The sequence below is a fragment of the Nothobranchius furzeri genome, chromosome 17 (assembly GCF_043380555.1).
Source record: "Nothobranchius furzeri strain GRZ-AD chromosome 17, NfurGRZ-RIMD1, whole genome shotgun sequence".
In the NCBI taxonomy this organism is placed as follows: Eukaryota; Metazoa; Chordata; class Actinopteri; order Cyprinodontiformes; family Nothobranchiidae; genus Nothobranchius; species Nothobranchius furzeri.
The window spans coordinates 56,038,871-56,059,125 of NC_091757.1; the positions used below are offsets into that span (position 1 = coordinate 56,038,871).

Consider the following 20,255-nt stretch of genomic DNA (forward strand, 5'->3'; position numbering starts at 1 on the left):
AGCGCTTTTCTAGACCCCCAAAGACGCTTTCACACACTCTCACATTCACACACTGCTAGTGATGGTGAGCTACTTGTAGCCACAGCCGCCCTGGGGAGGTCTGACAGAGGCGAAGCTGCCTTTTGGCGCCGTCGGCCCCTCTGACCACCACTAACACAGGCAAGTTGGGTGAAGTGTCTTGCCCAAGGACTCAACAGCAGGATACCCCTGGCAGGAGCTGGAATGGAACCCATGACCCTCCGATCATGAGGCAACCCGCTCTACCACCTGAGCTGCTGCTGCCCCTTTGTGTCAAGTTCTGTTCGTACAAGTTTTTTTAAGCATTGAAATTGTATTTATTTATATACAGTGATCCCTCGTTTATCGCGGTAGACGCGTTCCAGACCTGGCCGCGATAGTAGGGACACCATATTTACAGTACAGTACTATGTTGAATTATCGTATGATCACATTCTCTTTTTGTGGGTAAAACGCAAGAAAAAAATTTTTTTACTTGGTTTTTTTATAGTTTTATTACAAAAAGTGCATTTTATGATGAAATTGATGGAAAAAAACAGGAATTTCTTGATATTTCGCATAGAAAAGTGCCGCGAATCGGTGAAAAATACCGCGAATCGGCAAATTTCCCTGAATAAGGCTCCAAAGAAAAAATCCGCGAAGTAGGGACACCATATTTACAGTACAGTACTATATTGAATTATCGTATGATCACATTCTCTTTTTGTGGGTAAAACGCAAGAAAAAAATTTTTTTACTTGGTTTTTTTTATAGTTTTATTACAAAAAGTGCATTTTATGATGAAATTGATGGAAAAAACCAGGAATTTCTTGATATTTCACATAGAAAAGTACCGCGAATCGGTGAAAAATACCGCAAATCGGCAAATTTCCCTTGAATAAGGCTCCAAAGAAAAAATCCGCGAAGTCGTGAATCCGCGATAAACGAACCGCGAAGTAGCGAAGGATCACTGTATATTCAAAATCTGAAGAAAAAGACTTCTGGGATTTTTTGGGGGGGTTGGTTAGTCCGACACTAAATGTACAAAATTAGCATTCACTCAGTATTTCAGCGTTCTGTCATAATCCCGGTGTGTCTGTGTGTAAACAGTCCCAGTCTGGAGTGTGACAGCTGGGAGGAGGACATACTGGGACTTTCGCACCCGTACTCATCTTTAAAGCAGAGGCCCATTCTGCGGTCCAGCTCAGGAGAAGAGAGGGACTCCTTCGACACTTCACCTGATTTTAACCTCCCACACTCTGACAGCGCCTACAAATGCAACACGGTACAAGAAAGATGATTTCCAAGCAATAAATCAAACTGTTGTTTTTCTTTTTTTACTTTACAGGTTTTCATTGAGGTTTATTTTTAACACAAGGTCTATTTTAACTTAAACTTCCGTTATATTTTTTTATTCCACTAAGAGTTTACACCAGACTCGGCCAACCTTGCAAAGAGCCATTAGCTCACATTGTCAACAGCTCAATAACGTGGACAAAAGGTCACACATGGGCCTGTTTGCCCTGCAGGATTCTGATGTTTGGATATCTTCTTCTGGTGTGTGTTTTTATCCAGCATGTGGAGGATCCGGAGGTCCGCCTGCGCTCCTACTCCTGCTCCTCCCCTACAGCAAAGCCGTCACGGCCGCTGCTTAACCGAGACGCGGCTATCACCGACCTGGAAGAAGGTGGGTAAACTTTAACCTCTTTGTTCCCAAGAGCCAGCTGAAGTGACAAACATGTTTAATGAAGGGAAACCCAAACGCGTGTCATAAATTAACCGAAGCTGACATGTTTCACCACTATCACCACGTAGATGGCCCGTTCGGCAGCAGCGGCCGTTCTCTTCTTCAGGCGTTATCTCTCTCTAAACCCCTCTCTCGTCTCCACCAAGTTAGTAAGTACAAAAACAGTCGAACTTCGACCGAAACTCCACGGGCTGGTTGGCTGCGGTAAACAACTCATCATCTTTTGGCTCCTTTTCTGGGACAAAATCAAGAGCTGCACAATTAAAATGCTAGTTTGACAGTTTGTCATAGTAAACCTATTAGGTTTGAAAACGGATCGTGATCCAAATAATCTGTCCGGAAGAGCTCCCCTTTTATAGCAGCAGCGCCCTCCAAAGTTCGGAGGGCGTACTGCTCTAAACCAATAAAATTGGAGCATGCGTTTCATAATGCTACACAAATAATCTGTCAGCCAAATCTGTCAGTGCTTGGATTGTTGTCCTAGTTGTTCAGCTCTGTGTCACGCTTGATTCTTCACGGTCGGGTCAAGACCACTGTCTCGCTCAACGACGTATTTTCAGTCGTCCAGCAGTCGAAAACAGACCTTTCTCCAAACTTAATTATTTTTTTTCAATAAATAATGAAATAATGATCTTCCAGAAAGTAATTTTATGAAATTCCAAGGACTAACGAGTAGAGGACTGGGGATTTGGAAAATGTTCAGCCCTGTGGATGATCTGAAGGAAGAATTGTTTTCTGGTTTGCGGGTTCTGCTTTGCTCCTTTTTGGTCACGTTTTGTTTTCTCCTTTTTTTTCCATCTCGGCTGTCGTCTGGTTGTTTTTTTTTGAGAAAAGCTTGTTTGTTCTTGTTCTGCTGGGGTTTGTGGGATCCAGACTTTTTCTCTTAAGCATCAACGTCGAAATCTGTTTGACTTCTTTAACAAAATCTTTACAAATACTGACACGTATTTATGATTTAATATTTAGTTTGCCATTTTTATTCTCCATTACAGAGCAGAGAGCACTCAACCTGCCTGAAGCACCAAGAGAAAAGAGGTAAAACCAGCTCGCGTGTGGGTCTCTCTCCTTTTATAGGCATCGGCGTCGGCCGGCAGAAACAGACCAGCCTAGATGGAGATGTGTATACACACGTGGGGGGTTGAGTGTTTGTGTCTCTGGTTTTGAGCTGCCCAGGGTCTTAGTGTGCAGGATATGACATGCTTCCTGTTACGAGGGTATTCTCTGATTGCAACCTCAAAATAACCCTGAGTAAACAGCGAAAAACTCTGGGCCTTCTTGGATGTCAGACTTCGGAAATTTCATGCTAATTTCTGGACCACATCAATGATCCCGAGCTTCATGTTGCAGCGTTTTTGTTGGGCGTAGATCTAAGCAGTGGTTCTGGATTAACATTTGTCATGTAACGCTAGTTGTTCCTCTCTTCATGTCCATTTTGCTGTTGGTTTCATCCGTCTGCCTCATAAATTCATTGTGTGCATAATTGCTTCATTTGCTAACAACAATGCTTTGCTAACAGAGGAAAACTGTAGATAATATTAATTAAATCATATCCGATCCCATTATTATTACATATAATAATATGTAGTCACAGCAAGTCACTTCATTATCGCATTCAATGTCTCGTTCACTGAGAAACGGCGTAAACGTTGGTGTTTTAGAAATCCCATCTGTCACTTTGAGGTTCAAATGCATGCAGAATAGAAAGTATTGATAAAATATAGAAATGTTGCTATATTTTGTATTATGACACTGAATTTATATTTAAATGCAGTGTATTCATTTTTTATTGAAAATTTGCCTGAAAGCATTTACTGCATCGCTTTTGTGTGGTGCAGTTCAAACTCAAACCACTAGGTGGCGCTATTTTTAACGTCTTCATTAAGCAAGAACTGGCTAACACTGGATGTGTCTCGGAAGCATCTGGCCTGAGTTTTCCAATAAAATTTGCAACCACAAAAAGCTGCGTTGAATTAGCGGCTGAGAGAGCAGAGCACATCTCTGCTAGTAGAAGCTAACTTTTAGCATTAGCAACTCCACCACATGGCAGAGCGCATTCAGAGTTGTTTTATTGGTGGAGAAAACGCAACTTTTGGCTTTGCGTTTTTTACCCAAGAGCCAATGCAAGTAGGGGAAGAGTCGCGTTACTGTTAGCCAATCAGAGGCGAGATGTCTGCATATTATGAATATCGAGGCTCGAAATCCTGTTGTTTTCTGCCTCTACTCCTCTGACAACATTCTACCCCCCGAAACAGAAGAGCCAGAGCTTTTTTCTACAGAAAACAACTCCTTCTAGGGACCACAGCAGAATTATTAAAGAAAAGTGAACGAGATTTTTGAAATTAACAGAACCTACGGGAAAGACCAAATTCACAGAAACAAAAACATTTTTACTTGTTATTTTTGAAATAGGATCGAGTCATCCGAGTTTCACATGCAGGCTAAGCCTAAATGTGAAAATAATCTTCTACCAATTTCCTGCACTAGCCACCACAAGAAAATAAACGGGGAAAAGATCGGATTAGGAAACAGAGTCGCGTCGTAACATTCGTGTAGATGGACTCGCCCATCTTGGATGGCGACAGGGAAAGCCGTTGTCGATGCAGCGAGCAGGAAACAGCAGAGCGCCTCTCGGCTAGCTGAAGCTAACCGCTAGCATTAGCAACTCCACAACACAGCAGACCTCCTTTAGGCTTTTGTTATTTGTGGAAATAAAAATCAGTTGGTGGTAGAGGTGTGTTGCTGTTGGCCAATCACAGACGAGATGTCCGGATATTAGGAAATAAGACACCAAATCCTGCTATCTTCTCACCTGTGCTCAGACTCACTGTTAGCTGCTGAAACAGGAGCACCAGAGCTTTTTTTCCCACAGAGATAGACTCACGAGGCAGTCATTTATACTAGAGACCACTGCAAACCTGTTGAAAAAACTAGTGAACTTGGTCTTTAGGACATTTACTGAAGTTACACGTCTACAAAACCTCGACCCACGTCGCTCGACCTAGAAGTAGAATTTCTTCACCTCGAACATCCGAGTCCACCGGATAATTTTTGAATGTTCATTAGCAGCAGCAGCCTGAGTGTCTGAGGTGTTTTATATCCATGCAGGGTTCTGGGTTTCCGTAAGCGGGCCCAGTCAGCAGAGGAGGAGAGCACGGCATTACTCCAACATCTCACCCTCACAGAGTTCCTCAAAGAGTATGTCTCCATTAAGAATGGCCTCACAGCCGTGCATGTGTGGCTTAACTCATTCTGCTCCTGTTGTGAGACCATCCTCCAGCTCGTCCTTAACCACGCTGCATTTGTAGTTTGTGATGCAGGAAGCTCCAGTAGTGAACTGTAAAACACCTTTTAGAGAAGTAAATACCGTTTAAACGGGATGTCTGCATGTTTCTTTTCCTTCTAATGCATTTAACCTAGTGGTCTGTTGTAACTCGCATTAGCCGCTTTAAATAGACAGCACAACATTAATTGTGTTTTGCCAAGGTCATACTATAAATAGTAACCACTAGAGTCCGTCGCAAGTCCAAAGCATGCCGAGCATGTTATTAGGAGAAAGAATCTGTAGACCCGGGGTCCTGGAAGACTGTCTGAAACATTCCTTCATTCCAGCATGACTCCACTGTTCCTGATTCTCTTTCCAGTCTGTTAAAACACTAAAATAAGTCGTCGTTCTGTAGAAAGAGTCTGCATGTTGGATTTGGCTGCAGAAATCAGGCCCGTGTGGTGTGAAGATGACTTCCCCCTCCTTTAAATATGATACAGGATTGAAGATGAGGAGTGGGATAGATTCATGATCCCGTCTAAGGTCGAGTCAGAGAAGTACAAAGTGAGCCGAACCTTCAGCTTCCTGAAGAGCAGGATGTCCAGCACCCGCAGCAAAACCAAGGTGAGCCAGCGCTGCAGATTTTCTTTCAATCAAAATAAAACTCACGCTGGCCAAGATTTCCCCAACGTGTGTTTGAAATGCGACTGGAAGTCCCTGCAGCTGACCTTCCAGCGCTCCTAAAGCGCTCCACTTTAACAGCTCCCAGCAAGGATAGGTCAGGATTCCTGTGCTGGGGGGCTATTGTCTGATTGTTGTGCCTTTATTTGGAAAGGGAGGAAATTTCCCCTTCAGCTATGGGAAACAGTGAAAAGATGCCCTTATGTAACATGCCACCCCTCCCCAACCCCATCCAAGTAGGCTAATAAACCAAAACATGTTCTACCGTGTTCTTCTGATCCTATGAACACGTGTTTGTATGTGCTGGAAGGCATGTTCTCTTCTAAGAACACACACACAATACACTCGAGCATTACAAAAACAAACACACACTCCGACTTCCTTGCAAAGTTTGAGAAGAAAACAAACATTGATCTATCGCACATAAAGAAAGGAGTCCTCCTAGTACCCCCCAAGGCTCGCGCTCTACAGCAGCAGCTGTCCACCAGCAGAACAACCTCCTCATAGCTCTTAAACCTCGTTCAGAGAGGTGTTCTGCACCACAGAGGGCTGATGGGTTCTGTGTCTTTGGTGCTCAACGACTAAACCAAAAGTATTTTTAAACTTTATTTCAGGTGAAAGGGAAGGAGGTGAAAGAGGGGAAGGAGAAGTCAGGAGCGGCGGGTGGGCACCAGTTTGTGTCCGTGTCTGCTCCTTCTCTCTGTGTGGCCTGTGAGAAGTCCGGTTCTGGGAAAGACTCGCTGCAGTGTTCCAGTGAGTATTACCCTGTCACAGCAGGTGTTTTCTGTCCTAGAGTGTTTGGAGACTTTAAACCTCTTAGCATGGCATGCAAAGATGCTTTAAAGTAAATTCAATTCTTTTCACAAAGTCAGCTTTGCAGACATGTGATTGTAATCATTTAACATGAGTTTAACATATTACTTAACCCTCTACCCTTGTCTTCAGACTGCTTCCTGAGTGTCCATAAAAACTGCAGAGAATCTGTCTCCGCCTGTGGAAAGGTAACAACGGCAGCAGTTTTAGACTTGACATTTTCAGTACCTTCCAGAATGAGCTGTTCCATGGCTCTGTCACTTTTAAGGCAGACCCCCACAGCTCTCTGTGGCCAGAATACCACATTTGCCACTTCAGGGTGCCTGTCTGGTCTGTTGGACTTAGGGAAAAAAATAAATAAAATGGAGCTTACATACGTGGCGCTGCAGTCTGGTTCCAGCATGTTTTAGACCATGAAATCAGCTGACTTGTTTGATTTAGTTATGAATCACCGCTGTAGACACTAATGAAGGCTGGGGAGACATTTCAGCTGTTAGATTAAGGTGTTAAAAAAACGAACGCACAGCAAGGAGATACGTTTTGCGTTTGGTTCTACTAAATGGACACTAGGGGGTGCTAAAAGCAAGCCAAAACTGCTTTGTCTTTTTTCAAAGAACAGGTTCACTGAGAAACTATTTTAAAATTATTTTTGAAAATGATCAGTCAGGTCGCGGGGGGCAGTAGCCTAAGGCGAGAGGCCCAGACTTCTCTCTCCCCAGCCACTTGTGTCAGCTCCTCTGGAGGAATCCCAAGGCGTTCCCTGGCCAGGTGAGAGACGTAGTCCCTCAACCGTGTCCTGGGTCTACCTTTAGGTCTCCTCCCGGTTGGACGTGCCCGGAAAACCTCACCAGGGAGGCGTTCAGGAGGCATCCTGACCAGATGCCCGGGCCACCTCAACTGGCTCCTCTCGATGTGGAGGAGCAGCGGGTCTACTCCGAACCCCTCCCGAATGTCCGAGCTTAGGAAGAGCCCAGCCACTCTTCAGAGAAAACTCATTTCGGCCGCTTGTATCCGAGATCTCGTTCTTTCGGTCACTACCCAAAGCTCGTGACCATAGGTGAGGGTAGGAACGCAGATCTACCGGTAAATCGAGAGCTTCACCTTCTGACTCAGCTCTCTCTTCTCTATGACAGACCGGCACAACGCCCGCATCACTGCAGATGCAGCACCAATCCGCCTATCGATCTCACGCTCCAGCTTTCCCTCACTCGTGAACAAGACCCCGAGATACTTAAACTCCTCCACTTGGGGCAGGACCTCGTCCCTGACCCGGAGAAGGCACTCTACCCTTTTCTGAATCAAGGGGTTTGTACAACCCCAACACACACAAACATTAACCATTGCGGTTAAACTAGTTTAATCCGCGTTACCTCGGCAACTAAAAGTAACCGGAGTCGAGCACGTCTTCTAAGTTTTCTTTGAGATGCATAATGAGTCACGTGACTCCAAAACTGTACGTTTTTTAGGAGAGCCTGCCCACTTGCCTTGATTTAGTATTTTTAAACAGCTGCTTGTTGTCTGAAAACCTGGAAGGATAATCAAAGTAGCTGACAGCTGCCCTGCTGTCACACCTCAAGTGACTGGCTGTCTGGTAATGCTTCTTTTATTTTGAATATGTAACTTTTTGAACTTAGATGATGTTTTTCTACCATTTTAAAGAACATTAAAGATGCACTTTAACATTCATGGACTCACCCATCTTGACTCATGACGGAGAAGGCTGGTTCAGCGTCCAGGAGTCAGCAGAGCGCGCCTAGCTAGCTCTACGGCTAGTAGAAGATAGCCATTAGCATTAGCAATTCCACAACATGGCAGAACTCCTTCAGGCTTTTATTTGTGAAGATTAACCATCAATGTTGCAAAGCAAACATAGTCAGTGGTAGAGTCGTATTACTGTTAGCCAATCCGAGGTGAGCTGACCGCACCTACCCAACCCCCTTTCAGGCTGCTATAAGCAGGGGCTCGCAGTAGAGCTGCTGCGCCTCCAACAGCAACTAACACTTGCACCTGAGTGGTGGTTCTCTTCAAATGATCCCATTTGTGATGTCACAAACAAGGACGTTTTGAAACTGCCTGTTTTAGGCAGATAATTCGTAAAATCAAACACTGACAGAAAACAAATGGAGAGTTTTTTTCAAGTACGGAGTGTTTAAAGAGGCAGTAGGTCGCATGGCAGCACAAAAGAAAGCAAAAGGATAGTTTTGTATAATGTGTCCCATTTAAAGATTTAGCACACCTGTGATAAACGTCTTGGATGAAGGCACGAACTAGCTGGCATCATTTTAAGACGTGTGCTTAATTGTTAACATTCAAGATTTCACCATCAGAAGTGCAGCTTTAATGTGCAAGGCTGAGCTGCAGGCAAAACTCTGCTGTTCTCCAAAAATAACCTCCCTGCCTGACTGCAGTTTGCTAAAGATCATGTAAACAAGTTAGAGGATAATTGAAAAATGTTATGTGGATGGATGAGACGGAGTGTAGAGAAGAAAAACACCTTATCTCATCTGTGAAATATGGAGATGGTAACTTAATTTAAGCCCGTTTTGTTGGGACAGCAACTTTATCATTGATGGGAAAAGTGATTTCACTTGTGTATCCCTATCGGAACGTTTATCTGCAGATTAGATCTTAAAATATGTGAAAAAAAAAATTTGTGCAGCAAACAACTTAAACACTGTTCCACCAAAGAATGATTTAGAGAAGTTTGTGTTTTGGATGTTTTTGTTTCGAAAATTAAAGAGAGAAAAAACTGATCTTTTATATAGCACCTCTCAAGATAAAAATCACGAGACGCTTCACAAAAACAAAACAAAAATTAAAGTGTAAAAAATATTTAAAAAATAAAAGATTAAAAATGTTTAAAATGAGAAAAAAATTAAATTGTGAATAAAAAAAATACGTAAGGAAAGGGAGAGAGAAAATGAATAGGAAAGAGGGAAATCGGTGGGAAAGGCGGAAAAAGAGCAGAACAAGTGAGTCTTCAGCTGCTTTTTAAAGGAGACCACTGAGTCCGCTGATCTCAGGCTCAGGGGGAGAGAGCTCCAGAGTCTGGGGGCCACAGCAGCAGATGATCTGTCACCTTTGACCTTTCGCCTGGTGCTGCACAACCAGTAGGCTTTGATCACTGGACCTTAAATCAGATCCTTTACCTTGGTCCAACTGAAATATTGTGAAAGGACCTGATGTTTGCAGCTTTTCCTAAACTAACGGGGTTACACCAGATGATTAAAGCATAATGGTTTTTTACACGTACTCAATTAGAAAAAATCAGCTCCTTTGATGACAAATCAATCATTAGTTATGCTGTTTTTAAATACGTGTCTTTGTGTTCTTTCACTTTTCCACTGAGGTCCTCTTTAGCCGCGGGAAACACAAACCCTCATGTTTCACTTTCCTTTATGAATTAAATAAAGAAAAATGGAAAGATGTTTCCCCTTTAATATTCTCACTCTGTCATCTATGTGACCACAGACAAGAAAAAAGGCAATAAATCACGAACAAAGTCTTTCTTTAACCAGCTAAAAGGACATTTGTTTCACAGATGATCCATTACATCATAAGTCCCACACAAAAAGTCGGTAAACTGTCACAGTAAGCACTTGTGAGCCTGTGCAAACAGACCGTGTCCTTTTGCCCCAGCATAACATAAACAAGCCTCACTCAGACAAAATAAAACAAACAAAAAAACCAGTGTGCTCTTATTCTGAAGGCCAAACTCACAACTTCCTTTTTCCAAACACCGGCGATAATCTGTAACTGAGAAGGACAGGATTGTTCTGATGTAAGTATTAGCTGTCAAACCAACAGCGTCTCTTTGTTCTGAGCACAGACGATGAGGATTTACGGCGGTTGACGTTAATATGATTGTGTTTGTCCCACAGAAGCCGCAGGAGAGGAATGCAGCGCTGATGAAAAGTAAAACCATGTCCCTCCCACAGAGTGAGTCCCACCCCCCGCTCACTGTAAACCGTGTCCTCCTTTGGTTTTTGAGTCATTAACAGTTCACCTGTCCTCTGTTGTCCTGTGGTTGGGTCAACCACTGCTGTCCCCCCCCCCATCTGTCTCAGCGGGGGGTCGGGTCTCCGTTGGGTCTCTGTGTCTGTTTTTACATCAGGACAATCTCACGTTGTGATCTTGTACTCTGAAATTTAAAAACACATTTAAAGTGTTTATTTCTGATTTCTCTTATTCCTAATGCTTCCTTTAGGCTCTGTGAAGGAAAACTCTTCAGTCTCTGTTTTCTGTTCATCCTCCTCCTCCTCCTCTGTTTCAACAATAACCAAAGAAGGGAAAAGAGAAACCATCTCTTCGTTTTCCAAAACCCATTCTGTCTCCACAGACAGCAGGTACAGTATTTATTTTTATGTATGTAGGGAATAATCACATGTGGACTTTAAACAAATACTATCCCTGATGCAGACTGTTTTGCTCAGAGGTGCAAAAATAGTCTTAAAATTTCAAAGGAAACGCCGCTAATTTACCTTCCACGGCTCTGTTTGTGTGAGTAACACTGCAGTTCACAGACATGAGATCAGATGTTTAGCTCTAATCTCGCTTGCCTACAGAGGACTGAGTGAAACAGCGGGGGTGGACGGTGAGTTCAGCGTGACAGCTTGCACTAACAGCTCACCGTCTGAAGAGGGAACACCTGTGACAACAACTCCCACGTCCACCGACCTGCCCATCAGCACAAAGGGTGAGTACCAAAAGCCTCACAGGATTCAGTGAATGCATCAATTAAACTCCGATTCAGAACGGAAACTTCTCTGTTTGTTGTTGCAGCTACAGATGCTCCTTTATTGGGTGACCTGTCAGCTGACCTGCTGAGGCTTGAGGCCGAGTCTTGGAGTCTCATAGTCAGTACAGAGTTCTGCAGACAACACGACAGACGCACCGTTAAACGCCAGAATGTTATCTACGGTGAGGATTTCTTTTACCTTTCGCACTCATTTCTCCGTAAATGGCAACAGTGTTGGACTCTTGCGGTAATTTACACTTTCCCCATACGTTCATTAACTCCCACAGTTAAATGTCTTCATGCAAACAAGACTGAGCTGCTCTGCAAACGTTGAGTTTTCAGGAAGAAAGTGATAAATATCAATTTTAAAGTGGTTCTACAATTTAATACCACATTTCTGTTGTTGTTGTTGAATACAGGCCACTTTGGGTTTCTGGTGTAGCATACCAAAAAGTCTGTGCCATCTCCAACCGGTTCTCCCAAGTAAAGTTTTCTAAAATATTGGAAAAAGTATTTGTATCAAGGTTGGATAAATTCATCGAAAATAATCATATTTTAAACAATGAACAAAATGGGTTTAGAACTAAACATTCCACAGCAGTGGCAATAATGGAGTTAACGGATAAAATATCAACGGCAGTTGACAATAAAAATGACTTTGTTAGTGTTTTCATTGATTTGAAAAAAAGCTTTTGACGTCATTGATTATGGAATAGGAGGTGTGGCTCATCAGTGGGTTAAAACTTATTTGGAAAAAAGGAAACAGTTTGTTCAGATAAAGGACCATAAATCAAAACTATGTGAAATTAATTGTGGAGTGCCACAAGGGTCGGTCCTCGAACCAAAACTGTTCATTTTGTTAATTAATGACTTGGTAAATGTATCTAAGACACTCAGTACCATTCTGTTTGCAGATGATACAACACTGTTTTACTCAGGATCAAATATTGAGGAGGTGGCTAAAGTGATAAATGAACTGATTAAAATTAAAAGCTGGTTTGATGTAAATAGATTGACACTGAATCTTAATAAAACAAATGTTATACTGTTTAATGATAAAAATAACAGTGACGTGTCATTGGAAATAGATGGGATTGAAATTCAAAGAGTAAAAGAAACTAAATTTCTTGGAGTTCTTATTGATGAAGACTTGTCATGGAAATCCCGTATTAGTTACATAAAAGGTAAAATAGCCAAATCCTTAGGAGTATTACATAGAGTCAAGTTTTACTGACTAATTCTGGTTTGTTGTACATTTCACTGATTGTTCCATACTTGACTTATTGTGTAGAAATCTGGGGAGCAACATACAAAAACTATACACAACCCTTATTTATTTTACATAAAACAGCTCTGAGAATCATGAATTATAGTGGCTGTAGAGATCCATCCAACCCGTTGTTTACTAAATATAAATTACTGAAATTTCATGATTTAAAAGACTGGAAAATCTTACAAACTATGTATAAAGCCAATTTAGGTACTCTGCCAACAAACATTCAGGGGATATTTGAAAAGAGAACTAGTAATTACACGCTGAAAGAAACTGATGTGTTTACAAAACCCAGATGTAGAACTAAAATTAAGGAGTGGAATACGTCTGTAAATGGTGTTAAATTATGGAATAACCTTAAAAGGGAAATAAAAAAACTTTTAATATATTCAAAAAATGTACCAAATTGAGTGTACTAAATAATGATGAAAATGTAAATTAAATCAATGATCATGATCGCTCTGGAATTTAGAACAGGAAAACGTTTAAAATGAATCTGTGTGTGTGTGTGTGTGTGTGTGTGTGTGTGTGTGTGTGTGTGTGTGTGTGTGTGTGTGTGTGTGTGTGTGTGTGTGTGTGTGTGTGTGTGTCTGACAAATGGTAATTATATATAAATGGATTATTTCCACTGGAAAAGGGGGCAGAAATTACAAGAAGTTTTTCTTCATTCTGCTCTTTTTCGTTCAAATTAGATTTTTTATGTATTTCTTATTGTTTATATGTTTTATTTGTTTTTATTTTGAATGAAATAAACGAAATAAATAAATAAAATTTACCCTGGCAAGCCATCCTATTTAGTTGGTCACAAGCCGTAGACAGAACTTGGTCGTGGAACAGAATCAGTGGTTGTCCACTAAACTCTGCACGCAATTGGACAACCACTGAAGTAACAAACAAAGTGACGTATTCATCGCTACGGAAATCCGTCTACAGCAGTCTGCCATACACCACCAAGAAAAAAAAATGCAAATATATCCTTTTTCAAAATAAATTACACCTCTGTTGGTTCGTGTCTGAAAGAAAAGTCCAACTCTGTAGTCCCAAGTTGATGCCAAAGCTGTTTCAAATGAGTACCGTTCCTGAGTCGACACCATCTTTGTAGTTTTCCTCCATCGTGCAGTCAGTCCGCCCAGCGTCTCTCTACGGACATAGAGCGCTGTAGTTGGCCTGACGTGCTGAGCTACAGTGGAGCGTGGCTAGACTGACCTGCTGTTGCTACGACTTGTTAAGATTTCATGTCATGTTGTTTTGGTCTCTAAGGGCTCATTCTGAGAAAAGCTGGTTTAACACGCACCCTTAAGTTGGCATGTCCCAACACATTTCATCATCGTCAGCTAAATGTTGGCAATGCTAACCGCAGAACAACACTAGACCTTGCTACTTCTAACATTTTCACAAGCTACCGCTAACGCTCGCCGAAGCTACTGCTAATCCCCTTGTTGGATAAGAGGAAAACAACAAACAACAATCTATTGGAGCGCCACTGAAATTCCAGGATACCCAGACTTTGAATGAATGGCAAATCCTTTTCCTTGTTGAGCCTAACCCTAAGTTATACTTCTCCGTCAGCTCTGCGAGGGACACACACACACGCATTGACAGAAATTTTGCTCTCAGGCTTCTCCGTCAGCTGGGAAGTTTTGCAAAGCAATTCCCCGCCAGGACAACCGCGGGCGTAGCGCTATTGTGAGGTGTCCTGCCACCATTACAGTCACCTGTTTGGTCCACGATGGTGTGTCTACTATTGTGTTTACATTGTTTTAATGTATTTCTGAGTCTTTTGAACATGAGCATGGTGGCGCAGTGGTTAGCACTGTTGCCTCGCAGCACGAAGGTTGCAGGTTCGAAACTCGGCTGAGGCGTTTCTGCGTGGAGTTGCGTGTTCTCCCCGTGCATGCGTGGGTTTCCTCCGGGTACTCCGGTTTCCCCCACAGATCACAACACGCCCTATAGGTTATAAATTGTACGTCGCTTTGGATAAAAGCGTCTGCTAAATAAATAAACATAAACATGAGCAAATTTGCCCCCCATCCAGCTCTTCGTGCGATCGGCACATCTAGACTCACGTTTTCTGTCCACAAATAAAACGCTTGCTGCGTATCTTTATACTCCTCTCGTTTATATTTATATTTCCAGACTTTTTCAGCGATGCGTTCTTCACTCTGTTCGGTGTCTGCCGCTAAATATCTTTTAACTTTTTGAGGGGGGCAAAGACTGTGCTGTTGACGAATTTACAGGAAGCAGCGACCTGACTGATCACAGGGTTGCAGGATAGTTAAAAAATGTGGCCATGTCTACGTCACCATCTGCGAGCCCGTCGCTGAGCTCTTACGCCTGGTTTATGCTTCTCCGTCAGCTCCACAAGGGACAGACACGCACGGATTGACGGAAGCGTTTTGCTCATACTTCCCCGTCTCCTGGAGAGTGTTGCAAAGCAATTCCCTGGCAGGACAACAGAGGGCGTAGCGCTGTTCTGTGGTATCCTGTCATGTATCGGTCCAAGATAGTGTGTTTATATTGTGTTTTTTGTGTATATAAGAGACTTTTTAACACGGACATATTTGTCTCTCATTCTCCCACCTCTTCATGCGCTCCCCACCTCTAAACCCACGTTTCCTGTCATTTCCGTCCACAAATAAAACGCTTGCTGTGCATCTTTTCACTCCTCCAGTCACGGCAGGATGAAACGTTCATATTTTTAGAGTTTTTTCGCGAGGTATTCTTCAAGCTTCTCCGTGTCTGCCGCTAGTTAAACTCGGCTCTCTTTGCAATGGCGGTGCTGTAAATGTGACAGTGTGAGTGTCCTGTTACAATGTCCCGACTGATCATGCGCCCTGGCTACTTGGCCAAGGGGATGTCCCTTTGGCTGACTGGTTAGAGCGTATGACTCTCACCCGGGAGTCTGGGGATCGAATCCCGCCCGGGCCCTCGTTTCTCCACCTTGCCACATAAAAAACGGCGGCGTCCTGACCTATCACAAGCTTGCGTAATCCGTTTCGTTCGACGGATGTTTAAAAAAGTGGACTCGACTCCGTACGTACTTGCGTGCCTGCCGGAGCCCTATGCAAGGACGGATAATGGCGTTGCGTGTCTTCGTACCGACGCAGACGGAGAAGTATAACTTAAGCCTGCAGAAACCCTCCTCTGCCACCGGCCAGACACTCACTGTGTTCTTTGTTCATCCATGTGCGACACGTAGCTAATTGTAAACAAAAAAACATCCTTAGTACACCATAAAAACGGAAACCAGACAGTTCTAAAAGGATCTTGCATTAGATGATGATACTCACGAGGGACCAGCCCTCCCACTGCTTAACAGGATCTCATGTTTTCTGTCAGTCGTACCCCAAAGGTGTCAGATCCTCTTAAATGCAGATTTTTGGCTAAAATAAGCAAAGTGACATGCTGCGTTCGTTAGCCCTCCAACCAAACACCTCATTAGAGCTTGTAAACGCAGAGATTTTTACCACGACCTGTCTCACCCGCCTCCCACTGCAGAGCTGATGCAGACAGAACTTCATCACATTGAAACTTTGATGGTCATGTCGGAGGTGTTCAGGAGAGGCATGCTGGAAGAGCTGCAGATGGATTGGGACTGCGTGGCCCGGATGTTCCCATCCTTGGATCCTCTGCTGCACTTCCACAGGAACTTCTTCAGAGCGCTGCAGGAACGCCGCCAGGCTACCATCCAAACAGACGATTCACAAAATTACCTCATCCATCAGATTGGAGACATACTGCTCCAGCAGGTCTGTGATGATGGATCGATCAGTCAGTGGTACACAGAGATGACTCTTTCCTAAGCTTTTGACTGTTTCTCTCAGTTTTCAGGTGAAAATGCTGAGAGGATGAAGCAGGCGTACGGCGAATTCTGCAGTCGCCACATCGAAGCTGTTAATGTGTTTAAAGAGCTTCAGCAACAAAACAAGAAGTTCCTAATCTTTGTCAGGGTAAGGTCCTTTTCTCAGACCGTGCTCATTCACATTTTCTAGTATAATATCTCTATTAAAGAGATTTTTTTCCCTCTCCTCGTAGCAACAGAGCAATAACTCTCTGGTCAAACGAAGAGAAGTGCCGGAGTTCATCCTGCTGGTCACACAGCGCATCACCAAGTATCCCGTCCTCCTGGAGAGGATAATACAGTACACTCAGGGTAATTCAGCTAGTCTGTGTCCTAGGAAAAACTACACATGCAAGCTACCCTTAGCATGACATGATGCCGCTGATATTCTAATGTAAACTGTGAAATATATGGAAGCCCTGAAATGCCAAATGAAAAAAAAAATTCTCTGTCTGGTGAAATTTTTTATAAACTTTAAAAGTCAGTTGCATGGGGAAAAAAAGTCATATAAATTATTCCTTATGTTTTTGTTTATGGTTAGGCCTTAAAGGGGCATTATGGAAGTGTGACAGCCAAAACATGTACAGAAATAATAAATGTCTTCTTCATACATTCTCCTGCAATGCCCTGGTCCTGTAGAATGAGCCCTGGCATTTTTACTGTGATTGCCTGTTTTTCTGTAAAATCACAGAAAAAGAGAGATGCTCGGGTCGAGCAGGCTGCTTCATGCGCGTTCACGCTCAGGCATCGCCCGTAGCATTTGCTATCCGTAGCTTTAGCAGCAGAGAGAGAGGCAGTGCCACTTTGTCGCTGTTCCTAACGCCTAGTGACAAAGCTAGCTACATTTCTGAGGACCCTTAGCTACTTTCTGTAGAACTTTCTTCTAGATATTTCCTGCAAATTAGCAACAAAATAGCCATTTTCACTCCGAACCGTTCTTTGGTTTGACGTTGTTTCAGCTGTCATCAAGGATATAAACGTTACAGATACAAAAGACGTCACTGGTGCGTTAGCTCGCCTAGTAAGATGTCGGACTCTCATGCAGAAGACCTGGGTTTGATTCTGGATGTGAACATAGTTCATTTAGAGTTTCTTTTTTTTACATTAATGGTATATTTTTTTACAGTAAGATGCCCAAATTTTTATTTGAGACTCGCCGAACGGCATTGAATTCACAGATAAAAAGATGTGGGTTCAACTTTCATTTTGGAACAATTTTTCAAGCAAGGGAAGGGAATGATCTGAGCATGCAGGAGGACTGACCCATCATAAACCTTTGTCGGCTGTGCTGAAGAGAAAGCTACAGAACCACATTATTTAATTAATTAGCTGCGTGTTCTCCTGTCCTCTGTCCTCCGGGCCACACACACACACACACACACACACACACACACACATACACACACACACACGACTGTCTCAGCTGTTATTTTCGTTAAGGAGTGTGCACATACAGCATGCGCACCTCGTGCACGAGCCTACTATTGAAGCTGCCGTTACGCTTTTGGCCTGAGGGGGCGATCGCGAGCATAAAAATTCAAAACTCCGTAAAGTCCCTTTAAAGGCACGACAGCGTATTTGTACAGCACGTTTCATACACAGAGCCGGTTCAGTGTGAAGGGCAAGTGAAATATTTTTCTGTTGGTGACATGCTGCCATCTTTCTCCTTGCTTGTTATAACCTCAACTTGCAAAATCACACGTGATCCTGCAACTCTTCGGTGACGCAGGGACCAGCTGTGTGGAATGCTTTAGCTGCCCTTTTGCATCTGAAACACTCCCGGTGGGATGGAACGTTCCACTGAGATTGCTGGAAAAATGTGTCTGTTACGTTACATTTTGCTTCGTGCCCAGTTGAAAGCCAGGGTTTTTTATTTCTCTGCCTGTTGGATGAGAACAAAAAGTGTAGAAAAATGAGACAACAGCTAAATAATTTCACTTGCCCTTCAGGGCCTTTAAGGTTTATAGACGTGAAAGTGGCGGTTTACCCGTGAGCTCCCCTCCAACCAGGAACGTTTCAGACGTGTAACGGGGGTGAACAAATTCCACCTCGCTGGTCCCACAAAGTCACAGGAGAACTGCACCACCATGCGTGTTTACAGAAGTCCACGCAATAACAGGAGAGGAGAAAGACTGCTGCATGTGTCCAGAAAGGTCTGTGGTTTATTTTCTGTTCCTTTTACGGCTACGGGGGTTTCACGGACGTTTATCTGCACGTGACTTTTGTTTTGAAAGTTTCCAGATTTTTTACTCTGCGTTCGTGTTTGACTTCCTGTCTGGTCCGATCTAAACTGCAAAGTTTAACGTGTTTTGGAAACGTGGCGCATAAAAATAGACTCAAAACGTAATGATAGCATCTCTTCGCTTCAGGGTTCGCTAACCCTAACCCGTCCGAAATGTAGCTGCCGGTGGAAAGGAGCTCGTGCCTTATAACGCGGCTAATTACCGCAAAGTACATTTCGTTGCCGTTTTAGTAAGTAAGTAAATTTTATTTATATAGCACTTAGACATAGAATCACAAAGTGCTTCACATAGATCAAAACAACATAGATCTCGGAGGGCGCTGACGCTTTTTTCCTCCTCTCCTCCATATCTTATCCTCAAGGCCCTTTGTCTGTCTGTGGGTGCTGGGTGCACGGCTGCTTCTGCATTTTTCTGGAAACAGAAATTCACTAAAATGGATCTCGTCAGCTGGTCTCTCAACGCGATTGATAAAAATGTTTCAACGATGAGAACGGGAGAAGGGTCTCCCGGATGCCCCGCCGGGACAGACCCAGTTGGACACCTCATGGACTCCTGGAAACAGTGGAAGCTGATTTGTTTACCTCAGCTGTCTGTGGAGGACTCTGAAGACGTGTGGATATTCGTGGTGCTGGTGTCAGGTTTCCTGCTCATTGGCCTTGGAGGCTTCCTGGCTTACCGGAAAATTAACGAGATGTTGAGGAATATTGGCCTGATCCCAGAGCTCAGAGATGGTTTGCACCGCGCTGTGAATTCACAGACTCACATAATTGTCTAGATGAATCGTAAGCTTGGGAATTTGGCCGAGATTCATTCTTTGGCACAAAAGATGGATGCCATCAAGGAGAGAGTGGACGAATCAGCACGGATTGGGATAGATTAATGTCCATTATTGGGATTTTGAGAGGTTGAGGACCAACAAACTGTAAGACAGAGAGGAAATTATCTCTGTCTGGCCCCAAAACAATTTCTAATCGGAATCTGGTGCCCTTGAGCCTGCAAGGCTCCAACGAAACACCCCCCCCCCCCCCCCCCCCCCCCCCAGAAGATATGTGGAATGTGCCGTCGCTATGGCAACTCAACTCTTTCTCCTTTCCCAGCCTGGGCGGGACTGCGGGAAGGCCGCTGAAACGTTCCAGGGTCACTGCAACCCTCCAACCCTCAATGCTCCTCCCCCATCCACTCCGAAGTGACATGTGCTGCTTATCATGGCTGCAGGAACTGAAGTGGGGATAGTCCCAACCCACCACCCCACCTAGTGGACACATGTTGTGTTGTCTGAAGTCTGTTGCATATCTGTCTGAGGTGTTTTTTTGCAGAGCAAAGCTGTCCTCCTGGTGGGAGGGTAACTCTGAAGTGCCTTTTTTCCCTCCACCTGAACCAATCCTCATGTAACCCTCTTATCTCTATTAAGGTGGCGCGACTCAGGGTTGCGAATGACCACAGTCACCAATTCTTGTCATGTGTCTTGCCCATGTATGTCTGATCTCTGAATGGTGTGTACTGAAACTCTAATTTCCCTCTGGGATTAATAAAGTATCTTTGAATTGAATTGAATTGAATTGAAAACAAAGTCATAAAATCATAAAATTTCATAAACAGATGAAAGATGAAAATTTGAGTTAAAAATAAGAAAATAAAAGATTTAGGTAAAAGCAGCTTT

The 20,255-nt window shown here is 43.4% G+C and overlaps 1 protein-coding gene across 7 annotated transcripts in view; it reads left to right on the forward strand.

Annotated features, from left to right (window-relative positions):
* The window catches only part of LOC107394273 (rho guanine nucleotide exchange factor 28), a 66,229-nt gene that overhangs the window by 34,747 nt on the left and 11,227 nt on the right, over window positions 1-20,255 (forward strand). For 3 of the 7 annotated variants that reach the window (XM_070546203.1, XM_070546205.1, XM_070546209.1), the window contains 15 exons: window positions 1,108-1,282; window positions 1,573-1,684; window positions 1,813-1,893; window positions 2,737-2,779; window positions 4,850-4,939; window positions 5,507-5,630; window positions 6,302-6,440; window positions 6,633-6,688; window positions 10,382-10,439; window positions 10,708-10,846; window positions 11,066-11,196; window positions 11,283-11,420; window positions 16,010-16,260; window positions 16,336-16,461; window positions 16,547-16,664. In XM_070546203.1, coding sequence (XP_070402304.1) covers window positions 1,108-1,282; window positions 1,573-1,684; window positions 1,813-1,893; window positions 2,737-2,779; window positions 4,850-4,939; window positions 5,507-5,630; window positions 6,302-6,440; window positions 6,633-6,688; window positions 10,382-10,439; window positions 10,708-10,846; window positions 11,066-11,196; window positions 11,283-11,420; window positions 16,010-16,260; window positions 16,336-16,461; window positions 16,547-16,664 — 1,781 coding nt within the window. The remainder of the gene's footprint in view (window positions 1-1,107; window positions 1,283-1,572; window positions 1,685-1,812; window positions 1,894-2,736; window positions 2,780-4,849; window positions 4,940-5,506; window positions 5,631-6,301; window positions 6,441-6,632; window positions 6,689-10,381; window positions 10,440-10,707; window positions 10,847-11,065; window positions 11,197-11,282; window positions 11,421-16,009; window positions 16,261-16,335; window positions 16,462-16,546; window positions 16,665-20,255) is intronic. The other 4 variants (XM_070546207.1, XM_070546210.1, XM_070546206.1 and 1 more) reach the window with 3 other exon arrangements.